The sequence below is a fragment of the Archocentrus centrarchus genome, chromosome 11 (genome assembly GCF_007364275.1).
Source record: "Archocentrus centrarchus isolate MPI-CPG fArcCen1 chromosome 11, fArcCen1, whole genome shotgun sequence".
Lineage (NCBI taxonomy): Eukaryota > Metazoa > Chordata > Actinopteri > Cichliformes > Cichlidae > Archocentrus > Archocentrus centrarchus.
The window spans coordinates 16,567,007-16,582,883 of NC_044356.1; the positions used below are offsets into that span (position 1 = coordinate 16,567,007).

Sequence of the window (15,877 nt, forward strand, 5' to 3'; positions counted from 1 at the left end):
TCAGTCAGTGAACTACAGCACCAGTAAGTGCCCAATCGGCAGAGAGACAGGCCATGATCAGATAAAACTGCTGCCGGGAATAGCAAAAGAGTCTGAGATGAAACCATCAACAACATGAGGTTAGTAAATAATATATCGTCATGTGGTTTGAGGTCCTGGTTACTAAAATATCATGCTTTAAAGTTTGATCGTGGACATTTTTTTCTTTTGGGGGGATTTAGGTCGTGTCAAATATCAAGAGGACACAGCAGCACGTTGAAAAGATAAGGTACTTTACTCACCACTTAAATGAAAAAGCAAACACAAATATACTTTATGTACTTAACCCACTACATAACTTCCAGATGTACTGTTATTATATAATCAGGTATAGGTAAATACCTTTAAAAATGATATATTGTTCTACATGTAGGATGACTGATGCTGTACCTTCGGATCAGGTTCTGTGATGTCCGAGCTGCTTGTGCAGTATGCAGGGCTCGATCGAGCCAGGGGTGGGCGCGTCACATAGAATACCTCCCTCGACGAGCGAAGGTCTCGTTCCGCGTGGCGCCTCATGTTCAGATTAGATGTGAGGGATTCTACAGCTGACACTCCAGTAGTGGGGGACGGCAGGCGAGAGATGTCTATTGAACTAGAAAATATACAAGAGACACATTACCAAATAGCTACATCCAGAAATTTTATGCTAGCATTAAACCATTTGGTTTTGAGGTGGCATTGGCTCGGGTGGTAGAGCAGTTTGTCTGGTAACTGCAGAGTTGATATCCGACCCCTCGACATGTTTAGGTGTCCTTGAGCAAGACATTTCTCCAACCTTGATCCGGGAAAGCACCTTAGCATGGAAATAATGTGTGAGTTGTAAGGTGCTTTGCAGAACTTGGATATGGTTAAAAAGTGTAATATAATTGTAGTCCATTTATCATTTTAAGTAATGCCCATGGCCATGAGCAGCCTTAATTAGACAGGCAACAGTAAAGGAGAGGCCAGTGGTTCCCAAAGATTTTTGTCTTTATTATAAAGGCAGTATTTCAGTATTGTAACACCTTTTCATTGCTTGGATGGATTTAAGTTGTTATATTTTTTTATATAACCTGAAAATGAAGCCAGGGACACTATGACAGCTTATAATTTTTTCAAGCTGTAGCAGCCGAATTAGAAGTGCTGCATTTCAAAGTAAATAAAAGTACTTTATTCAGTAAGGTACAGCAGGGTAAAATGCCTGACACGCAAAATCACTGGTAGCACTCTTTTTGCCATGGCATGGCAAATAGTGTGAAGAAACAAAATAATTTCCACATTCTAGCCAATGTAAGAGATATAGCTATCTGCTTGAATATTATTTTATTTATTTATTATTATTGTATTTTGGTATTTATGGGAAAATCAAGTCTTGGTTTTACATTTTGGTGGATTGAATTTTTTTTCTACTAGATACCAGAGGCCTTGTAGCAAGCCATGCACAACAGCAGCAGGTGTGTGCACAGGAGACTGCAAAATGACCTGATCAGTGCCACATAGAATGATCCTGGGTCTCCCTGGGAGGCCAGGGGCACCAGTTGGGCCAGGCACATTAGGGCTTAAACTTAAGGAAGTGGAAGGAGCTTTAACCACACAGTTGCAAACAAGAGAGAAACCTACTGTATAAACAGGAGCAACCAGTTGCAACTGTAGTTAATGTCACTTTATTTACCTTTAATTTGGCTACATTTTTCCCTTTGTTTCATTAAGGACTTATTGATAAATATCTGTTAGCTGTCAGAGAGATGGCCTCACATTTGACTCATACTTTGGTATACAGAGGAGTTCGTGGTGGACTCAATGGCTGCAAGGCCCCCAGGTCCTGTGGCTGCGAAACAGGTCCATAACCCCTCCAACACCGTGCTTGACAGATGGTATGAGGTGTTTGTGTTGATATGTTGTGTTGTGCATTATGTTCAAATATCTCTACTTTGGTCTCATCTCTCCAAAGGACACTGTTCCAGGAGTCTTGTGGTTTGTTCAGATGCAGATTTGCAAACCTCTGCCATGCTGCCCTGTTCCTTATAGAGAAGAGGCTTTCTCTTGGCAACTCTTCCAAACAACTGATACTTGTTCATGAACTTTAACGTTTAACATGTTAACAGAGGCCTGTAGAGTCTGAGATGTAGCTCTTGGAGTTTTTTTTTTTTTTTTTTTGCATAGTGTCTCTGACGTTGGGGTGAATTCGCTGAGACATCCACTCCTGAGAGGTTTTTGACATTGTGTTAACACACCTTAATGCTCCAGACCAGCAAACTGTCAAAACATCTGCTTTTATAGAGGTGCTCACACTTACTGATGATCAATTAATCAAGTGCATTTGATTAACTGCAGCTGGCTGCTATTATTTACCCTCCTGTGGAAGCAGTAAGGGTGTACTTATTGCACCGAGTCCTGTGAAAATGTTCTTTTTCACATGACTGCACTTTATATTTAATAAACACAAAATATGTGCCACAAAATATAATCACTGTTATTTATGTTAAAGGCTCATTTAAACAGGCAGTCATGGTACAACACTCTCTTGACAATCTTAAGAGTGCTAAAATGAATTAAAACACACAGTAAAAAAATAAATAAATAAAAGCTTGGGCAAGAGAGTCTGGGAACAGATGGTGCCCACATTTACTGATTGATAAAATACTTTAAAAGCCTGAAGAGGTGCATTAGCATTAGCATTACAGGCTCTTAGAAATACACCAGTGTTGTCCTACGCTAATAAAACTCTCTCTTTTTATGTATATATATATATATATATATTTATATATATATATATATATATATATATATATATATATATATATATATATATATATATATATATATATATATATATATATATATATATATACACACACACGTACACACACATTGTTGCGTTCTTCCTTATGGGGGCATACAAATGTATTTTCATGTCCAGAGTTCTTGGCAAGAAACATATAACACAACAAGGACCCACAAGAAGGTACCTGTTTAAGTCACGCATCATAAGGCTTTGGAAATCAGAGGACATAAGCCGATTGAAGGATGGGCGGGAGAAGAGTCTGTCCTTCGGTCGGTCTGGCTGGTGATTTGTCGGCATGTGAAGCTGCGGGTTCCTCAGAGCGACACTGATGTCATTCAGCAGCCGAGGCAGGGGTCCAAGTTTGAGTATAGCATCCTGCAGAATGGACAGGTTTTCAGAATCAAGACAAGAAAAAAAGCTCACATCCTCTAAACAGCTGTTCCCAATCTTGTCTTTTTTTTTTTCTTCTTCTTTTACCACTGCACGCTATTTTATTAACCATGTTTTAGCAGCACAGCCAACTGGGAGAAAGATCCAACTGGAAAAAAAGACAAGATAAAAGGTAAAAGTGACTACTTTGTGTACTGATGAGCTAGGTTTAAATTCATTAAACTGCTGGTGAAGGATTGACAGGGAGTGATTTAAAAAAATGAAGCACATAGGAAGCAGATAGGAAATTGCCATACAAATATCTTAGAGCCATAATAAATATTTATTAAATTATTAAGATAGCAAAGAGGGATGCAATGAAAATGACTCAGCCTCTACTCTATTACAGTAAATATGGGGACCAGTCTACACTGCAGTGGGGGGGGGTTTCCCCATCAGTTTCATATGTTCCAGCTTTTGGTTATATTGCACAATTTCTTTCTGTGTTTAACATGTAACATATTTTTTGGAAAAAAGTCAACACGGTATTGCTTAAGTAATATTTATATAAAAATCCTTGTCACATTTTCAGATTGCTTTCTCCTGCCCAGAAGAAAATATTCCAGGGTCCAGTACTATGTCATTCATAAAACTCATTCACCTCCCCGCCCACCCATTTAGAAAAGGCATTCATGAAACATTAGAAAGCACTAAAGTGCTGTCTGCAAACATATTAAACAATTTATGGCTAAGCATAAACTATTTATAACTTATAAATATAAGTTACAACAGAATTTTGATAGATGGCACATTTTGGAGTTTAAAAATAAATGACAAAATTACAGTTAAGTTTTTAAGAAGGCCAACTGGCAGTCCTTATGTGTTTGTCAGACAGCCGAGGTTCACGTTCTCCTGACAACAATTTTCAGACACATATTAAACAAACCTATGGTGTTATTCCACCTACCTTGCTAAGCTGGCCCATGACTTCCCACAGTAAGCTGTGGAGCATGGACAATTCTCTGCCGAGGTCAATGTAGCCCTCAAACCCTCCTGCATTTCCTCCGGTGTCCAAGTTGGAAATCTCATAGAGAAACTGCTGCATGGAGCCCCACTCCATCTCCAGGAACTCATTCATGAAATACATGTATTCTTCCTTAGGTCCAAATCTGCACACATCACAGGCAACATATGTAGGACACATGAAGACAAAGAAGAGAAGAACTTGGAAACATACTGTGCTGTGCACTGTGTTAGTGGGTCTAATGTTTACAGCCTATGAGCGCAGAATTTGAGCTTTTACATGTTTGTTTCTGTTGTTCTGTAATTCTGATATCAGTGAGTGCGTTACAACATGCTGCATCAAATGTGAATAAAACAGAATGCAATAATTTGCAAATCACTTACAATAATATTTAAAATAAAGTCAAATGTTTTATTTTATGCTAGCAACACGTTTCAAAAGAGTCAGGACAGTACCACTGCATTGCATCATCTTTTCTTTGTACTTTGTAAGCATCTGCTAACCATTTTCCTATTGATGTAGGAACTCAGCTGCTCAGCAGGTCAGAGCCTCCTTCGTGGTATTTTTCATTTTGTAATGCATCAAATGTTCTCAGTGGGTGACGAGTCTAGACTGCAAGTGCAAGTTTTGCAACTTGATTCTTTTACTACACAGACATGCTGCTCTAATGTTCTAAAACATGCTTAATGTGGTTTGTCACTGTCTTATTTATTTATTTTAATGGTGCAGTTTTAACTCTTTCCCCTATAAAGATGACATTTGAAGACCTCCATCGTATCCTTAATGACACCACAATATAAACTTTGCACCAAAAGTAAGGAAATTTGTGTTTGGTCGATTATTTCTTTGTTGTAATAATGCTTCTTGGCAATGAATCTGGAAAGCCTGTTTATTTCCCCTTAAATGGTCCCACATTTGTAAGGAAAATGCATATGTGGGTTGAGCAGCACAGTTGAGTATGTAGGTTGCACTCGTGAAAAACTTGCCAAATCTTCTCTGCCAATGCCAAACAGCTTATTCTGCTACTGACTCTTGTTTTGAGCTTCTGGTACCCCAGTTGATGAATCAGGCTTGTCATCATTGGAGGCAATCTCAATGAAGAGATATCAAGATGAGATTCTGCAACCAGTGGTGATCTCTACAGTCTGGGAGCAAACTCTGTCCTCCAGGATGACAACACTCGCCCCCACAGAGCAGGGTTTATCAGAGACTACCTCCAAAATTTGAGAGTGGAGAGGATGGAAGGGCCTGCCTGCAATCCTTGCAGTCATTGCACACCTTGTCTCTCTCAGGCAACAGTTCAGTGAATATTTCCCAGCAACAGCAGAAGTGAACAGCTTGATGAGAAACTCATTCAGCATGGAGGCATCTGACATGCCCGAGGATTTCACAGGTGTTGAGCAGGATGGTTTAATAGAACTGTCTTCTGACGAGACGTTTCAAAAATCAGACATTGCTGGACTTTGGATACAGATGCACAATGAATATCCCGCACTTTTAGACAAGGCTGTGCACTTTCTTCTTCCATTTGCAACCACGTATCTACAGTATGCAAGAAAGGTTTCTCTTCACTCGCCTTCTTAAAGACTAAATACAGAAGCAGGTTTCATGCTGAATCAAATCTGATGCTGAAGCTGACCTCAACTGACCCAGACATCACAGAACTGTGTTTATGGAGCACATCCTTCTCATTAGGTATGTAGGCTAAGTTGCCAATAACCACCAAATTTTAATGTTTTGATTGTTTGCATAGAGCTGTTATTAATAATTGATGTTAATATTGATGTTTGTCTGAATGTATTATAGTTATTATCGCTAATATACTCAATGTAGTACAGTTAATACTGCATTTGATTTGTGATTGAAGTATTCTCATTTCAGTAGTGGATAGCCCACTGTTACTGTGACTGTTTAAATGCAGTGCAGTTATATTGTCACTTGATGGGTGTTTCAGTCAAGTACAGTTGCAGCTGTTGAAGGCAGTCAATAATAAATAACATTCATATAAGAAATAAAACTGCCTCGTGTATTTTAATGTCTATTATATGGGTGGTATTTGAAGAGCAAATATTTTCTGAGATGGTACCCATTGTGAAAAGTTTGAGAACTACTGTGTTAAATGAATAAATCGTTAAATTGCCACTATGCCTCATTTCTTCAGATTTCTTCAGCCTGGGTATGAGATCAAAGTAGTTATGAGGAAAATTATGGAGGCCAGCCACCCTTCGGGGGATGCTTGTATCCACGATCTTGTTCTTTTAGTCACTACCAAAAGCTCGTGAACATCGGTGTGAGTAGGGACGTAGATCGACTGGTAAATTGACAGTTTCACTTTTACGCTCAGCTCTCTCTTCGCCACGATGGACCGGTGCAGCATCTGCATCACTGCAGCCGCAGCCCCAATCAGTCTGCCTCCTCTTCCCTCACTTGTGAACAAGATCCTGAGCTACTTAAACTTCTGTCTGTCTGTTACAGTTAAAAATGGGTACTGGCAGGTTATATTTAAAAAAAAAAAAAAATATGAAATTGGGATTGGCCAAGAAAATTGCAATTGATGCATCTCTAGTTGACACCATCAGTAGCAACAGTAACTTGTGCTGTTACAGCACCTACAAACACATTTACAGTTTTTTCAGTATGCTCTTTTAGAGACGCCAGCTTTCCAAGTATCACACTCCAAAAAACTCATAAAAGGAAACCTAGTGTGCACATTAAGACAATCAATGTCAAATCCATGACGTCGGGAACACTAGGATGACAGCTCAGCTGCACCTTTATCATCAAGTAAGTTCACCTGAAAAGAAATGTGTACCAGGATGAGTTTACAACTAAGGTCTTTACAAAGACAATGTGTGGTATAAGATGTGACTGGCTTTTTTGATATTTTATTACATATGAGTGTGTGGAGTTAAAAACTCTGAAGTTTGACTAGAAGAAATGAATACTTTCATTATCAGTTCCACCACAGTGAGTCCCTTTATCAGAGTGCTGTTTTGATTCTTCTTAAATTTTTTTTGATAGAAAGTTACCCATGCACAAGGTTAAGTTTAATCAGCTAATTGTTTCAGGCCTGTAACTGTCATTAGAGATAATAAAGAATAAGCATGAGCTTCATCCTAAAAGTTATTTTCAGTATAACAGGTGTGACCTTGAGAGCACATCCTAAAAAGTTCTTTAACGCTGTCAAATAAATTAGCACCATGCAAAGTTTTGATGTGTTAATCACAGGGGCCTGTTTACGCCAGAGGAATTTGTTATGATTTTCAAAAAATGTCAGGAGGACAGAGTGGCTCAGAGTTCACTGTGGGTGAGTAACAGCTTATACCCTGGCAGTCAAAACTGCAAGCCTCTGTTTGCGCGATGCTACTCTGTGACATGCATCCCACCTAGCAAAAGTGTCAGACGTCTGTGGATCTTAAAATGAACTGAATCAAATCAGTGTTAACATCACAGCTGGTGTAAGAGGGCAGGCAAAGACAGACACTCACTTGGTGAAGCTGGCCAGGTTCTGCATCACCTTGGCTATGAGCGTGAGCGTGCGGGACGTGCGTTCAGCAGGGTACTCCTGCATTAAGTTGAACAGGGAGGGGGACATGATGGCTGGGCACATGAAGCGAAGAAACAGGGAGGAGCTGATGAGGCTGTCGGCGAGATCCTCTCTTCCACGCTCAGCACATCTGGCTCTCCATGAGGCAAAAACTTCCTTCAGCTCCCGAGGAAATATGCTGAAACAAGAGTATGATTTCATTCCCGCTGTCAGGGAGAACAGCAAGACAAAAGGCAGTAGCTTATGTCAAACCCTCAGGAATTCAAGGTCAGAAGACTAAAGTTTATAGAAAAGAGCAATTTTCCCTGCTCTGGGCAATGTATTTGCTCTTTTTCTTTAATGAATCAAAACCTTTTATGCTCAGATTAACAAATATTTAAACAAAACCATTTATCTTCCTATTTAACTGACTTCTAATTAATTCTGCAGCTTTCAAGGAATGTAGGAACATGACTGCCCTGGGAATTATGAACTGCAGGCTGAAAGTTTCAGTCCTCTGGTTAATTTAGGCACCAATTAAAACACAGTGAGAGCACATACATACAGATTTCTGAGGGTACAATATGGGTAAAACTGACCAGAGAGAGTTGATAATCTTGCAGAGTAAGAGCTCGCAGCACATTCGAAGGTTGGCTTGATGGTCAGCGAGGACTGATGGTGGGACACGCATGGGGTCCACCTCACAGTTCTCCTCAGACTCATATAAGGCTCGAATAAAGTCACCTACAAAATGTAGATTACACTGTCATTACCTTTCTTTTAAAAAAGAAAAGAAAAACAACAACAACAACAAAAAAGCATCAATGTACAAAATGTTCTTCTCTAAGCTGCAATGACAGGTGAACCAGGAAACAACTGCACATAGTGTACCATTTAATCTTTTACTTGTGAGAAAATGATGCAACTAAAATACTTCCTAAGATTATTATTAAAGGGAAGCAAAATGTAGCTTGGGCTCCAGTTACACAGCAGTAAAAACCAGTCGGCAACCATCTGGCAACCACAAGTCACTTTTCCCCAAGCGGTTGCTGGCTGTGGCACGGTAAAATTGGTTGCAAAGAGGTATACGGTTGTGCACCGAAAACCTCCTTAGGATTGCTTTGGTCACTAGTAGGTTAATGCCCCTAATTTACATGGAAAATCAGAATCAGAAGACTGTCATTATACGTCAGACATACAATGATGTTATGTTCCAGAACACCCATCCAAGAAAAAGACAAACAAACAGGGGAGATAAGTGTATGCGGCCTTGCTGCCCTTTTAAAAAGAAGATGGAAACATAGCAAATACAATGGGTAAGTAAGGAGAAAAAAAAAGCATCTCATACTTTGCCCCGTACCAGGGCAATATATGAGGTTAAAAAAAACCCTGCATAGCATAGTGTGCACATAAACTGCATGGGAGCACTGGGTGGGGAGGTGAGGGGTGTGCCAGCGGAGGCAAATGAGTCCAGGGTACTGTTGAGGCAAGCCAGCTCCCCCCTCGGTTAGCAGTTCATGATAGTGTTCATGATGAAGTGGAATAGTCAGCCTTGGTCACCAGGATACCAGTTCACACAGGTCACAAAGAGACGGGATGGTGCGCGGGGGGGATAGAGCATCTATTTACACAACATCCTAGAGAAGTTGAGATACTGGCTGAACCAAGGCCGGACAGGGAGCCAAATTCTAGATAATACAAGTTGTTTTGGTACAGGCTGTCACTGATTAATTTCCGACAGCCTTACAGTCTCTGGACCTCTCAATGGAGTCTCCAATCATCCGAATTCTCATGGCTCCTTCCCTTGTCACACCGAATGTACACTTCACCAAGATTTAATCCATTCGCCTTAGAGCATGGCCGAAGCTGGCCTGTGAGGCTCAAGGCTCGCGTCCACCTTGCGGTTCAGCTCTACCAGGTACTGAGTCTGTGCGTGTACTGCTCTGCACAACCCTTCAGCTTACCTAAGTCACAAACAACTGCCCAGATTTTCCAGATTTCACGATAAAACAGGTATCCCCCAAGGCCAATCAGAAGAGATCCTGTTATCCATAGGCCGAATATGTACACGTCTTCTACATCCTCCATGGACAGGGCCGTCAAGCACATCATCTTCCAGTCACCCCAGGAATCCATGATGTAGCCAGCCGGACATGTCGTGGGGGACAGAGGGGTTGTCCTTTCCTCGGTTTCCTTGTGTAGAAAATCTGATCAATAGCATTGAGAGACCAGCTGACCAAATTCATAGTTTTAATTTCCAGTTTGGATGATGTGTAGAGAGGCTCTTAAAGCACAGCAAAGCAGGGCAGATAAGGGATGGTTTGGGAGAGGAAAAAAGGCATCCACCTCCGCCGAGAGCGAGAAGAGGTAATATTAATAATTTTTCCTCCTTCAATTAAGGAATAGTTTAAAGCGAGCAAATATACAAACTTAATTTAGATAGATGCCAACTTGTCTGCAAACACTTGCCAACTACTTGCCAAGTGGTGGTAAAAGGTGAAAAAGTGCAACAAAGAATGAAGAATGTTCACCTTAAAAGTAAAAAGCAAAAGCAAATGGTCTCCATTTCCGGTTTGTGTCGCACTTCTTACAATCTCACTAGTATGGCAAGTATTTGCAGGCAAGTCAGCATCTTCCATGCAAACTAGGGGCAACCACAGCAATTTGCTAGTGACCCGAGCAATCACCAGGAGGCTTTTGGTGCAGAACCGTATACCTCTATGCAACCACTTTCACTGTGCCACAGACAGCAGCCATTCACCAACCAGCCTGGGAATACATATTTTTCCCTAGCGCCTTGTGGTTGCCAGATAGTCGCTGTCCAGTCTCTAGGCCTATGTGACCGGGGCCTTGCACGTGAATATAAAACTGCTTTAATAATGGCTGAATCTCAAAAACATAAATGTAAAATATGCATGATGTTTACGTTACAGGTCATTCCCCTAATGAGGAACATAAAGGTAGCAATGTCCTTGCAGAAGTGCCAAAACAAAAAAACTGCCAACTAGAAAAGATGTTAAGATTTAAATGATCAAAAACCACCTTTAATTAAATTTAATGGGATAAATATTGACATACATTGACATAAATATTGAATACATCTGATTTTAGCTGCTTTGGAAAAAGAAAATTATTAAATCAGTTAATCTAACTAGTTCCTTTGAATCAGTTAGACTTATTTTTCACCAGCCCCCCCCCCATTCATTCGAATTTGTATTTTGAGATGTAAGATAACGAAAGAAGACATTTGCATTTAATGTTATGACACAGAAATCCTATTAAAATCTCATTTGTTTTTGCTGATGTGACAGACTATTTTTCTTACAGCGTGCATTTCTAAAATTCTGCCATCACAAATAGGAGTAATTGTGCATGTCACAAAAACAAGCGCAACATCAAACAATACCACAATCAGTTTCACTAAATGCCACATGCTGCTTATGCCTGAATTCAGCCTTTTTTTTTTTTAGTAAAGGTCAGGAGAATATTTTATTTACTCTGAGCTTCAAGCCCACATACCTTTATTCAGTCAGCAGTGCATTAATACACACACAGATGTGCAGCCTTACCTATAGCCTCCTTGAGGTATCTGTGACCTATCAGTTTGAGGTACTCTTCCACAGCCTTTGTAGCGAGTGTGTTTTCCCGAAAGATCAGGTGCTCTCGGTCCATGAATCGATCCACCTCACACATCGCCATGTCTGACAGGAACTCCTAATAAAAGATAACACTTACAGTACAGCTACAATCCACATACAATTAAGTCCACGAGTTTGTGGATAAAGACACATTTTTTTATATAGTTACGCCTCTGTACACCACCACAGTGGATTTTAAATCAAACAAGCTGCAATTAAAGTGCAGACTTTCAGCTTTAGCTGTTCCCAGGACTACACTCTTCTGGACAGAGGTCACTGCCCCAAGTGTTCTGATTACCACCGGGACCGCTGTTACCTTCACCTTCCACATCCATTCCAGCTCCTCTCTGAGTCCTTGGTATTTATCCAGCTTCTTGTCCTCTTTCTTCTTGATGTTGCCATCACTTGGTATTGCAACGTCTATCACTACGGCTTGGTCCCTTTGTTTGTCCACCACTATTATATCCGGATGGTTAGCCACCACAGGTTTGTCTGTCTGTATCTGGAAGTCCCACAGGATCTTAGCTCTGTTGTTCTCAACTACCCTTGGGGGATATCCCATTTTGACCTCGGGACTTCCAGGTCATACTTGGCACAGATGTATACTATGCCACCCACTTGGTTATGGCGTTCCTTCCTGCTAGCATCTTGCACTCTGCTGTTATGTGTTGGATTGTCTCAGGGGCATCTCTGCACAGACTGCCCCTGGGGTCTTACTTTGTGTGGTAGACCCCAGCCTCTAGTGATCTTGTGCTCAGAGCTTGTTCTTGTGCTGCCATGATTAGTGCTTCTGTGCTGTTGGTCAGTCCAGCTTTGTCCAGCCATTGGTAGGGGTTTTTTTTATATATCAAGTCTACAATTAATTTCATCTTGAATGTGGACTGATTTAAAGTCCACTGAGATGGTGTACACAGACAAAAGTAAAATAAAAGGTGCCTCTGTCCAGAAACTTTTGGACCTAACTGTATTTCTGTAGAATTCATGCAAATTAAATAAAAATTCAAATCATACAGAGAAGTGGGAAACAAGAATGGCAATCTAACACAACAGCATACTCTAACTTGACCTTTCTTTACCTTTGTCTTCCCCGTGCTTTGAAGAATGTGCACCAGTGCAAATGCCACCTCCTCTTTACTCTTCACACTCAACAGAGGCTCCAGAACTCCACACAGTGTTCGGTAGTTGTTGGTAATGTACTCCGCAAACTCCTTGTACAGCTCCATCGGGAGGATGTTCATTGTCTGGTAGCGAGACTTGATACGTAGTGAGGCGTTGATAACTTTGGTACTTCCAACACCACCACTTTTGGCCAGAACACTGGATTGTATCACCGGGTACCACTGCTCAACGAACTGCCTGCCTGTAATGCTGGATATGGGGATGCTAACAAGGCCAATGTATGTGCTTTTTTCCTAGATTATTGACAAAGAAAAAAGTTTATTTCATTTATTTATTACATGCATTTTGGCTAAATGAATTTAAAAAATGACTTCGTGGGACTTTTCGCTTACCTTGCGTCTTTTTTTATCTGTTTCCTTGTAGAGGTGCAAACGAAGGCTACGAATGGTAGGCAAATTGTTAAATTCAAAATGCTCGCCCCAGAAGACGGTGTCAGTGCGGGGCTTGCTGGTGGTGCGTGCATACAGCATGTCATCCAGACACAGCTCACAATAATAGCGTTTCTTAGCTGGAAGGTCTCGCGCTTCGATGATCCACAACTTAAGCACATTGTCCACCCGTCTGCTGTTATCCTGAAAGTGAAACGAGGAGTTCTGTTACTGCATTATAACAGTCCTTACATAAAACTGTCTTTACTGTTGCACTCGTGTTTACCATTTTTAGTGAGAGTGAAAAACAATCTATTTTACTGAATCTACCTTGTTTGGCTTGACAGCTCGTTGCAGGTTTTCGATCCATTTGTCTCTTTCTGAAGCTGAACGGCAGGCAAAACATTTTGTCCCTGAACTGGTGGTTACCTGCAGATAAAACATTACTTTACTGCATTCAAGAGTGAGAAAGATTCTTTATTAGGCTGTTTTTCAATCATCATTCTTCATCAGGGTCATCAGGTGGACACCCTCCTTCTTTGGTGTTGTGTTGATAGGCCCACAACACCTCCAGAAAGCTCAGCTGCAATACCTGGCATCCCAGGTGTGCCCCCTCTCTGCTTTTACCGCTCATGTCAGACATCTTGCGGCCCAGTTGGAGTCCTTCCTCTTCTCCCAAAGCCATTTGCTGCTTTGCTCAGCAGCCTCTGATAGTGACTTGATAGCTTGTTAGAAGCTTGTTGGAAGGCCTGTCATTGAACTCCCCACCCCACCCTACCCCCAAAAAAACCCTCTGCATCCCACCTCTACAGGGAACACCTGAGTACGCATCCATGTTGTTCTGCCTCTTTCTAGGTCGACCTGCATCTTCCAGTCACAGGTAGTATGCAGGAAAGTAGCTTCCACTCTGGGAGATTATGTTGCTAGGCACAAATAAATTACTCAGTATTTTTTAAAAGTATGTGAACACAATTTCCCGTAACCAAAGCTTAAAGGCCAGATTAACTAGCAGACTACACCAGCACGAGCCTTCTTTTAGAGCTAAAAAAAAAATAATCTAATGTTTGTATTAATAAACTTTAAGTGGTTAGTGCACATCTTTCACTAACAATAACTGCAGTTGTTTACTGTGAATATAAAGTGAGGAATTTCCCTTTGAGCTACAAATTTTGGGGAGGAGAGTATTTAAATGTGGTAGGCAATTTACTGCAAATTCTGCAATTATTTATTTAAGGAAAAAAACAAGGCCTATGTTGCACCTGACATACCTGTGATAGTTGCCACCAGGAGTGCTAATTTATATGGAACGCCGGGAGGGGGAAACATTATCAGCATGGACTGCTCAGAGCTCTGAATGCAGTAACAAAATGTTGTCCTTTACCGAGTCCACACTACAAAAATTTAGAGCAGAACCAAACGTATTTCTGGTGCTCAATAGAACTGCTTTAACTCACAGAGAATTAATTAACTAATAAAAGAGGCATACAAGCCATGGATGCTTTGATTAGAGACATCGGAGCTACTTTTTACAGTGAGCAGAGCAGCTTGCAGTGTTTCAGGATTTTAGCCACATTTCTACACTGAGTTTGGCCTATAATGCACAAAAGCTTCTGCGTGTGCACACACACTGAGCTCTACAACATCACAAATGGACTTTCATGTAGTTTTCTTATATTGTATTTTATTTCTCTCTAGTATCAGCTCTATTACATAACACACTGAAATAATGGCAGGTATGTCAGACAGATATTAGATCAATGTCTGAATCTTACAAAATGTCATTCAGGTGTCACTGAATCTAATTTGGGATTTTGCAGAAAACTGCCTTCATTTTACTTTAATACATACCTGCAGCTTCACTTCACTAGGCGTTACTTGCATATTATCAGTAGTTTCATAAATATGCAAGGTAAATAATGTTTTGTGTTCATCTTCTACACACAGGTCAGCTGTTATGCACAGATTTCAGGCTCATATGTTTGTGATTAAGCAGCCTTTCTCTGGGTAAATTCTGGACTCCATTTGAGCTGTCTGATTCATCCAGAGAACAGATGCCACACCTTCCAAGACCCTACACAGTCTCCATCAGTTTCTAATAGTAGAATTTGCCCTTATATTAAAACACATCGATTCTCCTGGAGCTGCCGCTCACTGATTTGGCCTGGCATGCTGTTTGTAGAGAGAAAAAAAACATATGCTCCCTCATAAGATCTGTTCATTTTTGACTCATAAATCTCATCTTCAAATTACTTGTTATGTTTTATATGGAACAGCCCCAGCTCTATAGATTGTCAGTTTCCAATTTTATATAATTAACTCAGTTATTAAAGCACTAATTACGTAAAGCACTGGGTCATGTCATTTACCCATTTTCAAGAGAAGTGTGAAGTGGCTTTGTAGTGGCACCTGAATTGCTCCATAAATACAGTGAGATAGCAGCAGGGAAGCAAAACCATGGAGAGAGAAAAGGTTAAACAACCTCAACACACCTCAAAGCAGTACTCTTGTCCTAAAATGCTAGAATGGACAGGTTTGATTATGGCGTCTTCATCCAAAACTAGGTCCAAAGCCTCTGCGGCACTGCTAGGAGAAAGTAGAGACTCGTGGGAGTGGGATTCTTTGAAGCTCTGCATCAAGCGAGTCCTGAAGAAGAAGAGGAAGATATTGACTTACTTTCAGAATTCAGATGTGATTATGATGCTGTTTTCACACTTGAGTCACTGCAGCTCAAATAACCTTACTATGTATCAGTCCTGTAATTTCAGTATGATTTTTTTTTTTTTTTTTTTTTTTTCAGATCTGATCCTTTTATAATGAGTTTATGGAAAAAGTAAAGAAGACCAGATTTTCAGTTCTTGCATTTTCAATTTGGTCTATTGACTCTGCTCATGTGACTCATAGTTTATGTTAGGAAATGGCCTATTGCAGCTCGGATTGTGGTGTTGTCTGAAAATCTGAAAATGCAAT

The 15,877-nt window shown here is 40.5% G+C and overlaps 1 protein-coding gene across 1 annotated transcript in view; it reads right to left on the reverse strand.

Moving 5' to 3' along the window:
* Nucleotides 1-15,877, reverse strand: part of LOC115788122 (ras/Rap GTPase-activating protein SynGAP-like) — a 42,677-nt gene that overhangs the window by 21,953 nt on the left and 4,847 nt on the right. Inside the window, exons 3-13 of the mRNA XM_030741041.1 lie at nt 15,400-15,553; nt 13,241-13,339; nt 12,875-13,114; nt 12,440-12,775; nt 11,295-11,439; nt 8,325-8,469; nt 7,688-7,924; nt 4,143-4,344; nt 2,991-3,181; nt 419-634; nt 334-337 (exon numbers count right to left, since the gene is read on the reverse strand). Of these exons, the coding sequence (XP_030596901.1) occupies nt 334-337; nt 419-634; nt 2,991-3,181; nt 4,143-4,344; nt 7,688-7,924; nt 8,325-8,469; nt 11,295-11,439; nt 12,440-12,775; nt 12,875-13,114; nt 13,241-13,339; nt 15,400-15,553 (1,969 nt within the window). The remainder of the gene's footprint in view (nt 1-333; nt 338-418; nt 635-2,990; nt 3,182-4,142; nt 4,345-7,687; nt 7,925-8,324; nt 8,470-11,294; nt 11,440-12,439; nt 12,776-12,874; nt 13,115-13,240; nt 13,340-15,399; nt 15,554-15,877) is intronic.